At 44.1% G+C, this 12,799-nt stretch overlaps 1 protein-coding gene and 1 pseudogene across 1 annotated transcript; one reads left to right on the top strand and one right to left on the bottom strand.

Moving 5' to 3' along the window:
• Positions 1-5,241: 5,241 nt before the first annotated feature.
• Positions 5,242-6,743, top strand: LOC132319437 (olfactory receptor 6C74-like; annotated as a pseudogene).
• A 2,943-nt stretch (positions 6,744-9,686) lies between these two features.
• On the bottom strand, positions 9,687-12,075 carry LOC132319542 (granzyme B-like). The gene is made up of 5 exons (XM_059830564.1): positions 12,018-12,075; positions 11,454-11,607; positions 10,824-10,965; positions 10,446-10,706; positions 9,687-9,866 (listed from the first exon to the last, which is right to left on the bottom strand). The coding sequence occupies exons 1-5, from the start codon at positions 12,073-12,075 to the stop codon at positions 9,687-9,689; spliced, it is 795 nt and encodes a 264-aa protein (XP_059686547.1).
• Positions 12,076-12,799: the final 724 nt, after the last annotated feature.

The raw sequence follows: 12,799 nt of genomic DNA, 5'->3' as shown, positions 1-12,799 counted from the left end.
AATAGTCAAAAGCATAGTGAAGAAATGTGAATTATGCCTGAAGAACAATCCTCACTTACCCCACAGGCCTTTATCAGGGGTGACAAAGAGAGGAAACAGTCCAGGAGACTGTTGGCAAACAGACTTTTCCAAATTACCGCAGCAAAATGGATACCGGTATCTTTTAGTAATGTTAGAAACTTTTTCAGGCTGGCCAGAAGCTTTCCCTGGTCTTACCAACAAGGCAAAAGAAGTAGCAAAAGTGTTACTTAAGGAAATAATACCGAGATTTGGGGTACCCATTGGACTATCTTTGGATAGGGGCCCACACTTTGTAGCGGAAGCTGTGCAAGGTTTAGCTAAAGCATTAGGGGTAAAATGGGATCTCCATACCCCATGGAGACCTCAATCAAGTGGGAAAGTAGAAAGAATGAATCAAAGCCTAAAAAGACAGGTAAGTAAAATTTGCCAAGTGTCTCGATGTTTTACCCTTAGCTTTGCTACGAATACATATCCAGCCTAGAACTAAAGAAAAGGTTAGCCCTTTTGAGATCATATACAGTAAACCTTGTGAGGTGACAGAGTTAATCCTGAAATTGTAGGAAAACATTACCTGAAAGAATATGTTATCTCTCTGGGAAGGGTTCTGTCCTCTCTCCGCAGGTATGTCACTGTGAGCGCGCCGCTATCCCTGGACATGCCTGTGCATCAATACCAACCTGCAGCCTGGGTGTATCTGAGGACGTGGTCAGACCAGCCACTGAAAGAGAAATGGAAAGGACCTCTCTAGATTTTACTCACCACCTATACTGCTGTCAAGCTTGAAGGAGTCACTCCATGGATACATCGCAGCAGGATCAAGCCAGCCACATCACCAGAATGGACTATCAAACAAGAGGGACTTTTACGCTTAAAATGAACTTGGGAATCATGAAGTTCTGGGTTATATCTCTTGCAGTGATGTCAGGAAGTGCGGAAGTTGATACAGATGGAGAGGTCAACATCGATTTGGATGAAAACCTAATTCTAACTTTGATACAAGGGTTTGGCAGAATGCATAATCTTACCAGTGTTACAGCATGTATCTCAGTTCCTCATTTGGCTGGTCAGCCCACCCCATGGGGTACTATACCAGTAAACTCATCTTTACTAGAAGAATATGATAACACCACAGGAACCTTTAAACAGACTAATGTTTCCTATTATTTAGATAAAGACAAGCGTAGACAAAGAGGTAGTGGTGTTTTACAGGAATAATAGATGGAAGTAGTAAGAAAATCTAACTACTTCAAAAGGGGGGGATTGATACCAAAGATTTACTATACAATTTAGCTATAAGACAAACCCTTTTGTATAAACTTTATACAGAAAGGGCAGTTGCCAAACCTTAAGTTGTGATCATGTATGAGCAATTAACGAGCCTAACTACATCGCTGAATTGATACAATGATAATACCGGAACACAGGCTGAACTCATGTCTAAACTACTGTAAAGGTCCTGGATCTACTATGCATGAGTTAACCAACTCCTCTGTCAGAGTTTGAAAACAAGAAGAGAACCATTTCAACAGGACTCTTAAACACTGTATTATTGTGTAATCATGTTAAAATTGAAATATTATCTATTTCTATTTCTTTTCCAGGTTGTAAGAAGATGGGATAGATTTGAAAATGTGTGAAAAGGCCTAATTAGAAAAATGACAAATGCCACCACCTTCTGTCTAACTAGTGGAACCGAAGTAAAGGAAGATTGAGACTTATGGGAATTATAAAATACATCCGTAAGTCTCAAAGGGGGAAAATGTTACAGAACATCTTGAAACACAAGGTCAAAAACAAGTGAAAAAGAATGGAAAGGAAGTAAAGAAGATACTTCATAACAAATGCATCTCGTATTTAGACATATTAAAGACAAAAACTGTCTCCAGTAACTCTCCAATAACTAGCAATAATGATTAACGCAAGGATGAATTTTAGAAAAATGGAATAGAGTGCCAAAATAGTGCCCTAAAGTTAACTTGCCTCATTATAATCTCATTATAATGTTAAAGAACACACCTCCTAACTCGAAAAGCCCCTAACCCAACTAAGCCCTCTACTCTCTGAGCATGCGTAGTGAATTAAAAGAGAACTGCATCTTTAAGATGAAATAAGAAAAGTACTAACCAATAGTTAATTTAGGGTTAGGATCAGTAGGCGTAACTAACTTTGTTAACTGCTTTAAATACTTGTCATGATTTTAGCCCAGTATGCATGTTAGGAAGAGAAATCCCCCATGCACACAGTGCTGCAATAAACCAATGTCGGCTTTCTAAGCTATCATTTGGTTTGGAGAATTTTCTTCATTACGATTTTCAGTAACATCCCCTCAGCCTCCTCTTCTCCAGGCTAAACAACCCCAGCTTCCTCAGCCGTTCCTCATAAGACTTGTGCTCCAAACGCCTCACCAGCTTTGTTGCCTGTCTCTGGACATGGTCCAGCAACTCAATGTCCTTCTGGTAGTGAGGGGCTTATGTGTAGGGAACTGAATCAAAGCTCCACAATGTTGATATTAAAGACACATAAGATTAATCATATCCACTGCTGTCTGAACTTCTTACCTCTTGGAATGAAGCCCAGTCAATTGAACAAGCCAAGAAAGAAGGCATTTCTGTGACAAACAATTACGCTCCCAGAAGACCACAAAGGATCTTCCTAGAAAGATCATCACATGTCATCTTGGGAAAGGAGAAAAGTAGAATAAACCAAATTAAATAGCACTGGTGTAACGACTCACACAGGAAAAGCTCTGAGAAGAAGCTGGGCCAGTATCTCTTAAAGTAATTGCAAAATAGAAGCAATGTTAATGGCACTAAATTAAGCATTTCCTTTTTCTCCTTTTAGGCACTCAGTGTTGAACCTTTTAGTAATATATACTGTACTTGGGAAGGCAGGCTATACATGCATATAACCAGCCTACATGCAAAAGATCTTTTTGCTGAATACAGGTTAATTTAAGAAAAAGCTGCATACTTGAAATGTTAGAAAATAAGATGTGACTTTGTCACTTACAAGACGGGTCGCTGAGACCCATGCATAAGAAAACCTCCTCAGAAGAGAAGGCACCTCAGGAGGAGGAGGAGCGTTCTTTGGCTAAAAGTCAATTTCAAGGGATTAGGTGACAGAACAATAACCAGCTGATATGATCTGAAAGATGTTTCTAAGGGTTTGTAAAACGAAAGGTCTTCCTCCCAGGAATATTTCATTTTCTCACTTAGCATGGTGAGTATTCCTCTCTTCCTTTATAACAGTATCATAACAAGGACGATCTGAAGCATGACGTATGATCCAACTCCCTGAAGGGGATGAAAACATGTCTATTAGGACAATGTCTGTTGTCTTCTGCCCAAAAAAAGTTTTTCTAGCCCTTGTAAACTTCTCTAAATGTGCTGTGCAATTAATTCATCAGAAGTAGTCACTTTATCAATTTAAATGTTCCATATTATTATCACTCCTCCTACTATTGTTATTATCTCTGCTATAACTCAAAATTTGTTGATAGATTAAGTCAGGATTCTTGTTAACCTTTAGTAGTAATTCGTACTCCTTTCATTGTAATAGGCATGAATTGAAGTTTTGTAATTAAAAACATTGCACAAGAGTCCAGGGAGCATTCCTATCTATATCTACAAGTTAGACATCCAAGTCTGAGGAAGTACTTTAGGCTCAGTGTATTGTGAGTGGAGAGAGCAAGAGAGGTCCAGAAGGCCATTTTCAGACTTACCTTCATAACCTGCTTAAGATGAAGATGAGCTATCCCTGCTAATGCTTATTGTTATCAACTAATTAGAAAAACCTGCTGTGACTAACGCAAAACTTGCACATGTTTTAGGCACCTCATTTAGGGCATTTGGCAGCATTAAATGCTTGACTTGGTTGTATACGTACAGGTGTCTAGTTCCTTTTGAAATGTCTCAGGGTTACCTGACCAGCCTCCCATTGTGTCCCCTAGGGGCAATGGTCCTCCAGTGTCTGCCACTCCTCTGTAGATGTCTCATTAATCTAGGAATTCAAGTGGGTCCTTCTGACAAGGTTTAAAAGACAGTAGAATAACTCAGGGGCATTTTGCATGCCTTATGATCTCCCATCTCATTTCCAGGTTGCAGAATCCTATAAATACATGTCCAATCTGCCCGCACTGTATCGATGTCCTGAATACTCAGTGGTGCCTAAGATGTTATTAGACTTCTATGTTTAAGCATCCCAATTGTCTAAGTGTAAGTTACTCACCACAAGTTGGATTTTTTTCTCACTTAAACGGAAATCTACATCTCTGTCTTTTTTTGGTTATAGGCAATCCAGGAAACCAATTCTTCTCATGTAATTAAGGTATCTACTTTAGCAAGAGATGAAGCATGTCCTACAAATGCCTTTTATATCCATTGTTCAAAAAAGGTTTCTAGATGATTTGGTCATGTAGCTCTCTACAAGGAAAGATGCTTGAAGGTGGATGAGCAGACTCTTACCTTCTGTTTCTTTCTGGAGATAGACTCCTCTGTTCTTTGAATCACTCCTCAGCAAATCCAGGGGCTAATCATCATTTCATCAGGGGACAAATTCCTCTCTGAAAGTACTAGATACTAGTAGTATGGTTGCCGACTTAGATTTAGCACCTTATTTTTAGCACCTTGTGTAAGATGAAGTTAACTAAGAATCTGACAGCAAGGGCAAGGAGTATTGTTGAGAGGTTTAGTTAAACCTTGGTAGTGGAGGTATTCATAAAGGCTGCGGTCAATCAAGTGATGCTCCTTTTCAGAGCTCCCCTTGGGTATGCCTATGCTTACATGTTATATCAGGGTCACCCACCATAAAGGTCCAGTTCTTTAACTGCCCACTGCCCCCCACATGTCCCATTTTATTTTAACTGTCTCTTTAGGCTGTGAAGATCAGACACAGAAGGAGAGGGAAGGATCACTGCTTCATACTCAAGAGCTTCTTCTACAGTGTGGATTCATTTGCCTTTACATGCTGGGCATTGAATTTAAGTATTACTCAGAAAGGCAGTGTAGACTTCATCTTAGAAACCAGTGCGCAAGGGTAGCAGGCAATTCAGAGTGGAGACCTTATTGAGCCATGATGAATCCTCTTCTTTGGAAGAACATCCAGTTGTTAGTGGAACACTGGCTGATTTCAGGAACAAGGTTTTGAAGACTCTTGCCCATTACTTTTTGTTTTTTAAACAAAAAAATAAAATATTTTTATCTGTTTAAAGCTAAGCTACAGATGGAGAATCAAACAACAGTGATGGAGTTCATCGACTTAGGTGTTGCTGATGATGATCAACTCCAGTATGTGCCCTTTACCATCCTACTAGTCACCTACACCTTGACTTTAACAGGTAACATTCTCATCATCACCATTGTTGTCCCTAAATCGGGGTTCTTCACCCGGTGTGCAAAATGCCAATCAACACACTGAGTCGAGATATTTGTCTTTATTGCCAGTCTGCAGAGTGGGGTGCCGGGCATTTAACATCAGCCAGCACACCTCTCGGAAGCACACAGGGTCTTTTATACAAAACAATAGCAGAGAATCACATTGCAATAACTGATTGGTCACTCATACTAAAGTCCATCTGTGCATGTCTTAATTTTAGTGTAACTCATTCTACTAAGGTGGACTTATATTTGCATATGAAATCTCCTCCTAGGGGCATAATTTTTAGTATTGAAATCACCTGAGGTTAGCTTAGGATACAAGTCTTGATTAAATTCCAGAGTACTTCTCTAGAATGAATCGTATGTCACTACACACCATTACACACACTAAATAGGTTATTGTCTACGTGAAGGTTCTTGTACAGTACCATTGTCTTGACCAGGATGCGTATCTTAGTTACCAGCGTGAGTCTCCATCTCTGTCCTCAAGGACACCTGAATTCCGTTGCTATAATCTAATTCCATATACAGCACCATCACCCTGAGAAACCATCACCTTCAGATTCCCATGTACTTCTTCCTCAGGAATTTCTCCATCTTAGAGGTTGGCTTTGCCACCGCTGTCATCCCAAAGCATTGGCCAATCTGGCTTTAGGCAAAAAACCAATTTCTTCACGGGATTGTCTCACTCAAACTTTTCTCTACTTCATGCTAGGTACCTCTGAGTTTGTTCTGTTAGCTGTATTGTCCTTTGACAGGTATGTGGCCATCTGCAAACCTCTACACTATGTGGCCATTACGAACTCACAAGTCTGCAGCCTGCTGGTGATTAATGCCTGGATTGGTGGGGCCGTCCTCATTCTTTCTCCTTCAGTGGTAAATGTCCAGATGCCATTCTGTGGTTCAAACATCATTAATCATTTTTTCTGTGAGAGCACACCAATGATTCAGCTCAAATGTGGAAATACCAAGGTTCTAGAGTGCGTGAATTTCATCCCAGTGGTGTTCACCCTACTGGGTAGCCTAGCTATTACGGCTGTATCCTATATCAACATCATTACTGCTGTGGTCAAAATCCCCTCTGTGGCTGGCAGACAGAAAGCCTTTTCCACCTGTGCCTCTCACCTCACTGTGGTGTCTGTCACGTACGGCAGCTGCATCTTCATGTACCTCACACCCACCCAGACCAACAGACTGGACCTCAGCAAGGTGGTATCCATCTTGAACACTGTGGTATCTCCTCTGCTCAATCCATTCATCTATAGCTTGAAGAACACACAGTTTCAGGAGGCCTTAAGGGAGAGTGTCAAATGGAGTATGGTTATTTCTAAACACCAAGAAATTTGAGGTGCTGTTGAATGTGGATGTAATCAAGAACAGGAAAGAAAATAATTTAATAACATATTGTCTCTCCTTAGACATCCATCCTTCCTTCCAACCATGCATCCATCCACATACCTAGTTCTACACATCCATCCATCCATGCATCCCTCCACTCAGGAACCCACCTACAAAGAGTTGTCAATAATCTTGTAAATTACTGAAACCTGTTCTTTCAATTCTTTCTCCTTCCTTTTTCTCGCCACAAGCTTTCTGGTTCTCTTTTCTCCATGTGGAATGATTTAGGATAGTGGTGGTTAGTCCACAAATCACTCTCTTACTGGGTAGTCCAAGTCCACATGAAGAACAAAGGGAAGTACAAAGGGCTTTATGCAAACAACATCACTGTGTCATTTAAGGAGCCACTTGTACACACAGAACAGTTCCTTCCTTCAATGGAATGGAATCAGAGGGAATGGAAAGGTATGGGACAGAGGGAAAAATAACGTCATCGGCTACCTGTGAATAAACACCTGAGCCTTCCATCCTCATGAGTCTCAGTGATATGTAATGTGGGATAGATCAGTCTCTGCCATATGCATAAGAGCCTCAGTGGATAAAGAGTATTGGCTACCCCTATAATCCAGTGAGTGAAGATGGGAAGAAGGAACTAGTGTCCAGTTTGTAACATTCAAAGGCTTTAGTAATTCATGTCATGCTTGCTGGAACCCACCTGTGCTGGTTTTGGCTGCGGTAGAGTCAATTTTCTTCATAGTAGCTAGTATGGGGCTGTGTTTTGGATTTGGGCTGGAAACAATGTTGATAAAGCAGGGATGTTTTAGTTACTGCTGGGCAGGGCTTACACAGAGTCAAGGCCTTTTCTGCTTCTCACACCGCCCCACCAGCGAGTAGGCTGGGGGTGCACAAGAAGTTGGGAGGGGACACAGCTGGGACAGCTGACCCCAACTGACCAAGGGGATATTCCATACCATATGACGTCATGCTCAACATATGAAGCTGGAGGAGGAAGAAGGAAAGGGGGGACATTCGGAGTAATGGCGTTTTTCTTCCCAAGCAACCGTTACACGTGATGGAGCCCTGCTTCCCTGCAGGTAGCTGAACACCTGCCTGCCAATGGGAAGTGGTGAATGAATTCCTTGTTTTGCTTTGCTTGCATGCGTGGCTTTTGCTTTACCTATTAAACTGTCTTTATCTCAACCCATGAGCTTTCTCGCTTTTACTTTTCCTATTCTCTCCCCCATCCCACCTAGGGGGAGTGAGTGAGCGGCTGTGTGGTGCTTAGTCGCCGGCTGGGACTAAACCACAAGAGTCCTTTTTGGCACCCAACGTGGGGCTCGAATGGTTCAAGATAATGACAGGTTTGATTGGAATGCGCTAGATCGAATTTATAGCTGTTATTGCTGTTTTGCTATTAGTCGGCAGGCTCCTGTGCTTGCCATGGGGTTTGCTTGCCTTACTGTCTATTAGAGTCTAGTGCTTGTTAGTGGCTGCTTTTTGCTTTCGCTGCTTGCTGTATTGCCATGCTGCTTATCATCTTACTCTGCTGTGCCTGGGAACATTTTGATAACAGCAATGTGGCCCATGGCCAGGGCATCGCTGCTGTTGCTGTGCTGCTCTACTGGACAGGCTGGAACTCCACTGTGAACTTGAGTCAAAGGGACTGTGACCGGTGGGTGAGTCCACGTAGGAGCAGGACACCCTGAAGTGTCTGTGGCCATGGATAAGCCCACATCAGAGCAAGTACATCTCGAAGCATCTGTGGCTGTGGATGCGTCCGTGCTGCAGCAGGTACACGTGGAAGCATCAGCGGCTGTGCATGAGGTCATGCTGGAGCACCTCAAAGTGTGAGGCCATGGATAAGCCCACGAGAGAGCAGGTACAACCCTGGTGTCTTTTCCTTAAATTTGGTGAGGGAGCACCTAGGGGACAGGAAAGACGTTCTGACTTCCTAGTGAAGAACTCTCTTTTATTGGCATCTTGTGCTACTTTAGATGCTCTGGACTACGACAAGAACAGGGATATTAGATACAGCTTAGGGGCTCCACAAGATTCAGCTCCTCTGCAGTAGGAACATCTCAATGGAATCACCCTTCTGAGTTTCAAAAATGGCTTAAATAGAAGTGTTTTAGGGTATCAGAATCATTGTCATGGTTTGGGTGATACAACATAGGATGTGCCATACACCTTCTGGAGCAGCAGCTGGAGACAAAATGGAATAGCTTGGGATATCTAAAAAGGCCCTAAATTCCCAGGAAACATTATTGTCCCAATACACTTCTTGAGTAATAAAGAGAAGTAAAGCATGTTCAAGGCATTTTTCATCTGAAAGACAGTCTGCTTAGCATGTAGGGATTCATGCCACAGAATTGCCAAGAGGGTGTCAGAAATGTCTGTGTCTCCCCCGTGGTACTAAAGGCAATTTAGACCACTTGTCTAGAACTGGCAAAAGTAATTCCTCTCTCCTTTCTGTTCAGTAACTTTCAGTGGACTTTTGTCCCTTGGATTTACTGATCATACTTCCTGTCATTAACAGCAGCTCAGGGAACTAACACAGAACAGCTTTATTTTGGCATCCTGTATGTTAAAGAGCACAATATGCTCCTGGTATCGGCTCACTACCTGTCACTACCACATTGCATTAAGCCTCCTCATTCTCATGCTCAGGCTTTTAGTCCTGTTCCCAAGAAGGCTGCACACGCAAGCAAGTTTGAAGATGTCTTTACTGGTGGCCAGAAAGCAGAGCAGGAGGTAGCGCTGTTGGGTAGCAGTGGGAGGAAGGGAATAATGTGAAACTGTGCGTGCTTGGGACCTGCGTTTTTACCTTGCCACGAAGTGCAGAAGCCTGTGTATATGCCATGAGGGCATCTCTAACTCCATTTCAGCTGCCCCTGGAAGCCTCTGAGCATCAGCAGAAGTTTGATGCATTGTGGAAATGGGGCACTGAGTATTTTAGTCAGAGGAGGGAGAGTCAGGGAGGTCTTGGAGCTCAAACTTCCTCAGCTCTTCACGTATCCAGGATTCAAAATAGGAGACTCTGGTAAATACTTCAGGGAAAATGCAATATTTGCGTCCATAAGAAACAATGCCATGAGCCTTCCCATTGCAGACTAATGGGCCACCAGAATCACCCTGTGAGGTAAAAGGAGTGGGAGGGTCAGACATGTCAAATCGCACCTCCCCCTGCCCTAAGGAAGAAACTGGCCCCCTTGCCTCCCTCCATGTGAAGAACCTCCTCTTTCGACCATCTCCCTCCAGACCCAGCTCTGCAGGGCTGGTAGCTGCCTCACTACTCCTCTAAGCTGATCCGTGAAGCAATTCAGGCCTGGAGGCCGTGTGAGATTCAAAAACTGGCTTCACATCCCTGAAAAGAAGAATCGAGTCCTACTTTAGACATGTGGGAATATTTGAGCCATCCCACTGTATCAGGAGAATATGACAAAGGATTTACATGAGATCTGGAGCCTGCTGGAGCAGTGGCTAGGCTGGGTAGAATATCCCCAGGTATGTAAAAAGGCACACGATGCTGACAGTTGGGCAACTGCACCCTGGTTCAGGGAGCACGTCAGCTTCAGAGCTCCTGAGAGAAGCCTCAGCACACCATCCTGAAGAATCTACTTCATTTTAATACCCTTCATCCCCCACCTGAGAACTAACCTGACTGTCTAGTCCCAACCTCATCCCAAGCTCAGAGACGAAAACAACACTTACAAGGAAAGTTGATTTTTTGCCATTCTCATCACCAGCGCAGATCACAGACTGTTGCCGAAAGTGCTTTTCGAAATAATTCTCACACACTTTCTCACTCTGCACCTTCAGGTCCACCTCCATCAGCACACTACTCTTATGCTGTGTTATCGATGTCCGGCCCCAGCCAGCCACTTGGCATGTAGTTCCTAGTCTCACAGGCTTGTTGTGACTGGGCAAGGGGATATAACTGACTTCCTTAGTCAGCTTGGCCCTTGGCTTCAGCTGCCAAGCAGAGAGAAGAAAGGGTTAGAGCGGGCAAAGGAATGGGAACAAGTTCATGGGGTTGGGGAAGTGAGCAGGGGGAGATCCCTTGGGCAGCAGGGATGTGTAAGGCCATACCTTCAGCAGCACAATGTCATTTTCAAAGGTGTTTCCTGAATAGTTGGGGTGGACGACCCAGTGGCCAATGTGGAACTTCTGCTGGCTTGGCTCATTCTTTTTTATGTTGTGGGCTCCCAGGGTCACGGTGATATTCACTTTCCTGCCAGGAAACACCCACGTGTTCCACCTGCACTGACCACAGCCCCCATGGCAGGTGGTTTGAGGTAGGTGGTGGTGGGACATGCCTCCCCAGAGATTAGTTCTCAGCAAGTTGCCCTCTGTAGCCTGGGTTCCTTCCACAATTCAACTGAGGGTCCCTTACCCCATGCTGACAGAGGTCTGATGTGTCCCATTCTGAAGACAAAAGGGAAGCAGGGAATGGGAGACACCAGCCTCTCTTCTCCAACAGTAATTCTGACCCATGGTAGGAACCATGGACCAGGAGACCTCTGCTGAGGAGTCCTGTCCCAGGCACACAGCCCCGGGCAGGCAATTCCTGCAACTCACAGGGGACAGCTCAGCTCACAGAGAGCCCTGCTGTGCCTCAAGAGACACAGAATACTCTTTCACCCCAGACCAGGACTTGTGGCTCTTCATGACTGTGTGAGACATGAAAAAATCCCACATACAAGAAAGAGAGGGCCTTACGTTTTTCCAGCCACACAGTGAGCTGCGGAGAGCACTGCATCTGGGCGAAGTAGGAACCCTCCACATGTAGATATTTGTGACTCACTTCCAATTGATAAATAAGCCATGTAGGGCCTGGAGTGGGGCTTAGCTTCCCATCCGCCAATGATCCTTCCTGGAAGAGAGATGACAAGTGTTAATATCACATATGCGGCTATTTCCCATGAAATTTGGAGCTGCTTGAGGAGAGAGGGTCATCCTCTGATGTCATATGCCAATGATGCCAATAACTCTTCTTCCTTGGGCTGTCCAAAGCATTGCTTCTGCACAATGGAGAGAAAAACAGGCAAGACTTCCTGGGGATGACTGACCACACCTGACTCTGGATGTCTGAAATGCTATCAAAGGGCACTACACTAGTACCTGTAAAAGCGTCACTGGTTTCAGACACCGTCTGAGCTGAGAGATATGAGTAGAGTAGAAAGTAGACATATGAGAAAAGGCAAGGCAGGTACCAGAGTTCCTACTCAATGCCCATTTCTGCCCTTGCATGTCCTTGCCTAAATCCCATCTCTCCGTACTCACCAGCCCCAGCCCATGGGACAAGGAGAAAAGCACTTGCAAGCAGAAGGAGAAGCAGCATCATCTGTTACTGTCCTGAGGAGCCAAAACAGTTGCTATGGCCAGGCAGGAGAGAGCGACAGAATGGCAATCTATATATACGAAGTTTGGAGCTGAAACAGGAAACCTCAGCCTGCTTTCAGCTTGTGTCATTTGCTGCTTTTGTTCTTACACACTGGAGACTGTGGTTTGGTGAGGGGTTCATGTCACTATCTCTTGGTTTTGACACCATGTCCTCCAAAAGCTGGAGAGATCTGGGCTTGTTCAGAGTACCCAGAGTGCCCAGTACCCAGGCAGCAGTGAGAGGAGTGCATATCTCATTGGAGACCCTGAACAAGAGCCTCCCTGGATCCTAGACATGGGTTGGTTTTGGTTTTTTTTCTTTTTCTTTTTTTCCCTGTCCCCTGATAGGAACAGTGAGAGCTGAACAGGGCCAGGCAAAGGTGCTGGTTCTTATTAGAGGGACTGACTGCCATCAGAGGTGCCCTCTGGATATCAGAAATCACCTGTCAGAGTAGCTAAGGCACAGGACCTACCAGAGACTCACAACCTTGAGCGCTAATGTTCCTATCACTAGTGAAAGATACACTGGTTTTCCATCAGATTTTACTGATGACACTGCGCGATAGATTTATGCAGGTGAGCAGGGTGAGGTCTGAGATCAAAATTGCTCTGTGCTTTATTCATCAGGTCTTGAAAACCTCCATGTGTCTGGGAGCAACAAGAAGTGGCAGCTTCCTGTGTGA

This window comes from Gavia stellata, chromosome 28 (assembly GCF_030936135.1).
Source record: "Gavia stellata isolate bGavSte3 chromosome 28, bGavSte3.hap2, whole genome shotgun sequence".
NCBI lineage: Eukaryota > Metazoa > Chordata > Aves > Gaviiformes > Gaviidae > Gavia > Gavia stellata.
This window is presented reverse-complemented; position numbering and strand designations above follow the sequence as displayed.

Bases quoted from the DNA above. Each gene is read 5' to 3' on its own strand.
- LOC132319542 (XM_059830564.1), bottom strand. From the start codon at position 12,075: ATGCTGCTTCTCCTTCTGCTTGCAAGTGCTTTTCTCCTTGTCCCATGG. The intron at 10,707-10,823 runs GTATGGCCTTAC...TCTGCTTGGCAG, and splicing joins ATGACATTGTGCTGCTGAAG to CTGAAGCCAAGGGCCAAGCT. The intron at 9,867-10,445 runs GTAAGTGTTGTT...TTTACCTCACAG, and splicing joins GCAAAAAATCAACTTTCCTT to GGTGATTCTGGTGGCCCATT.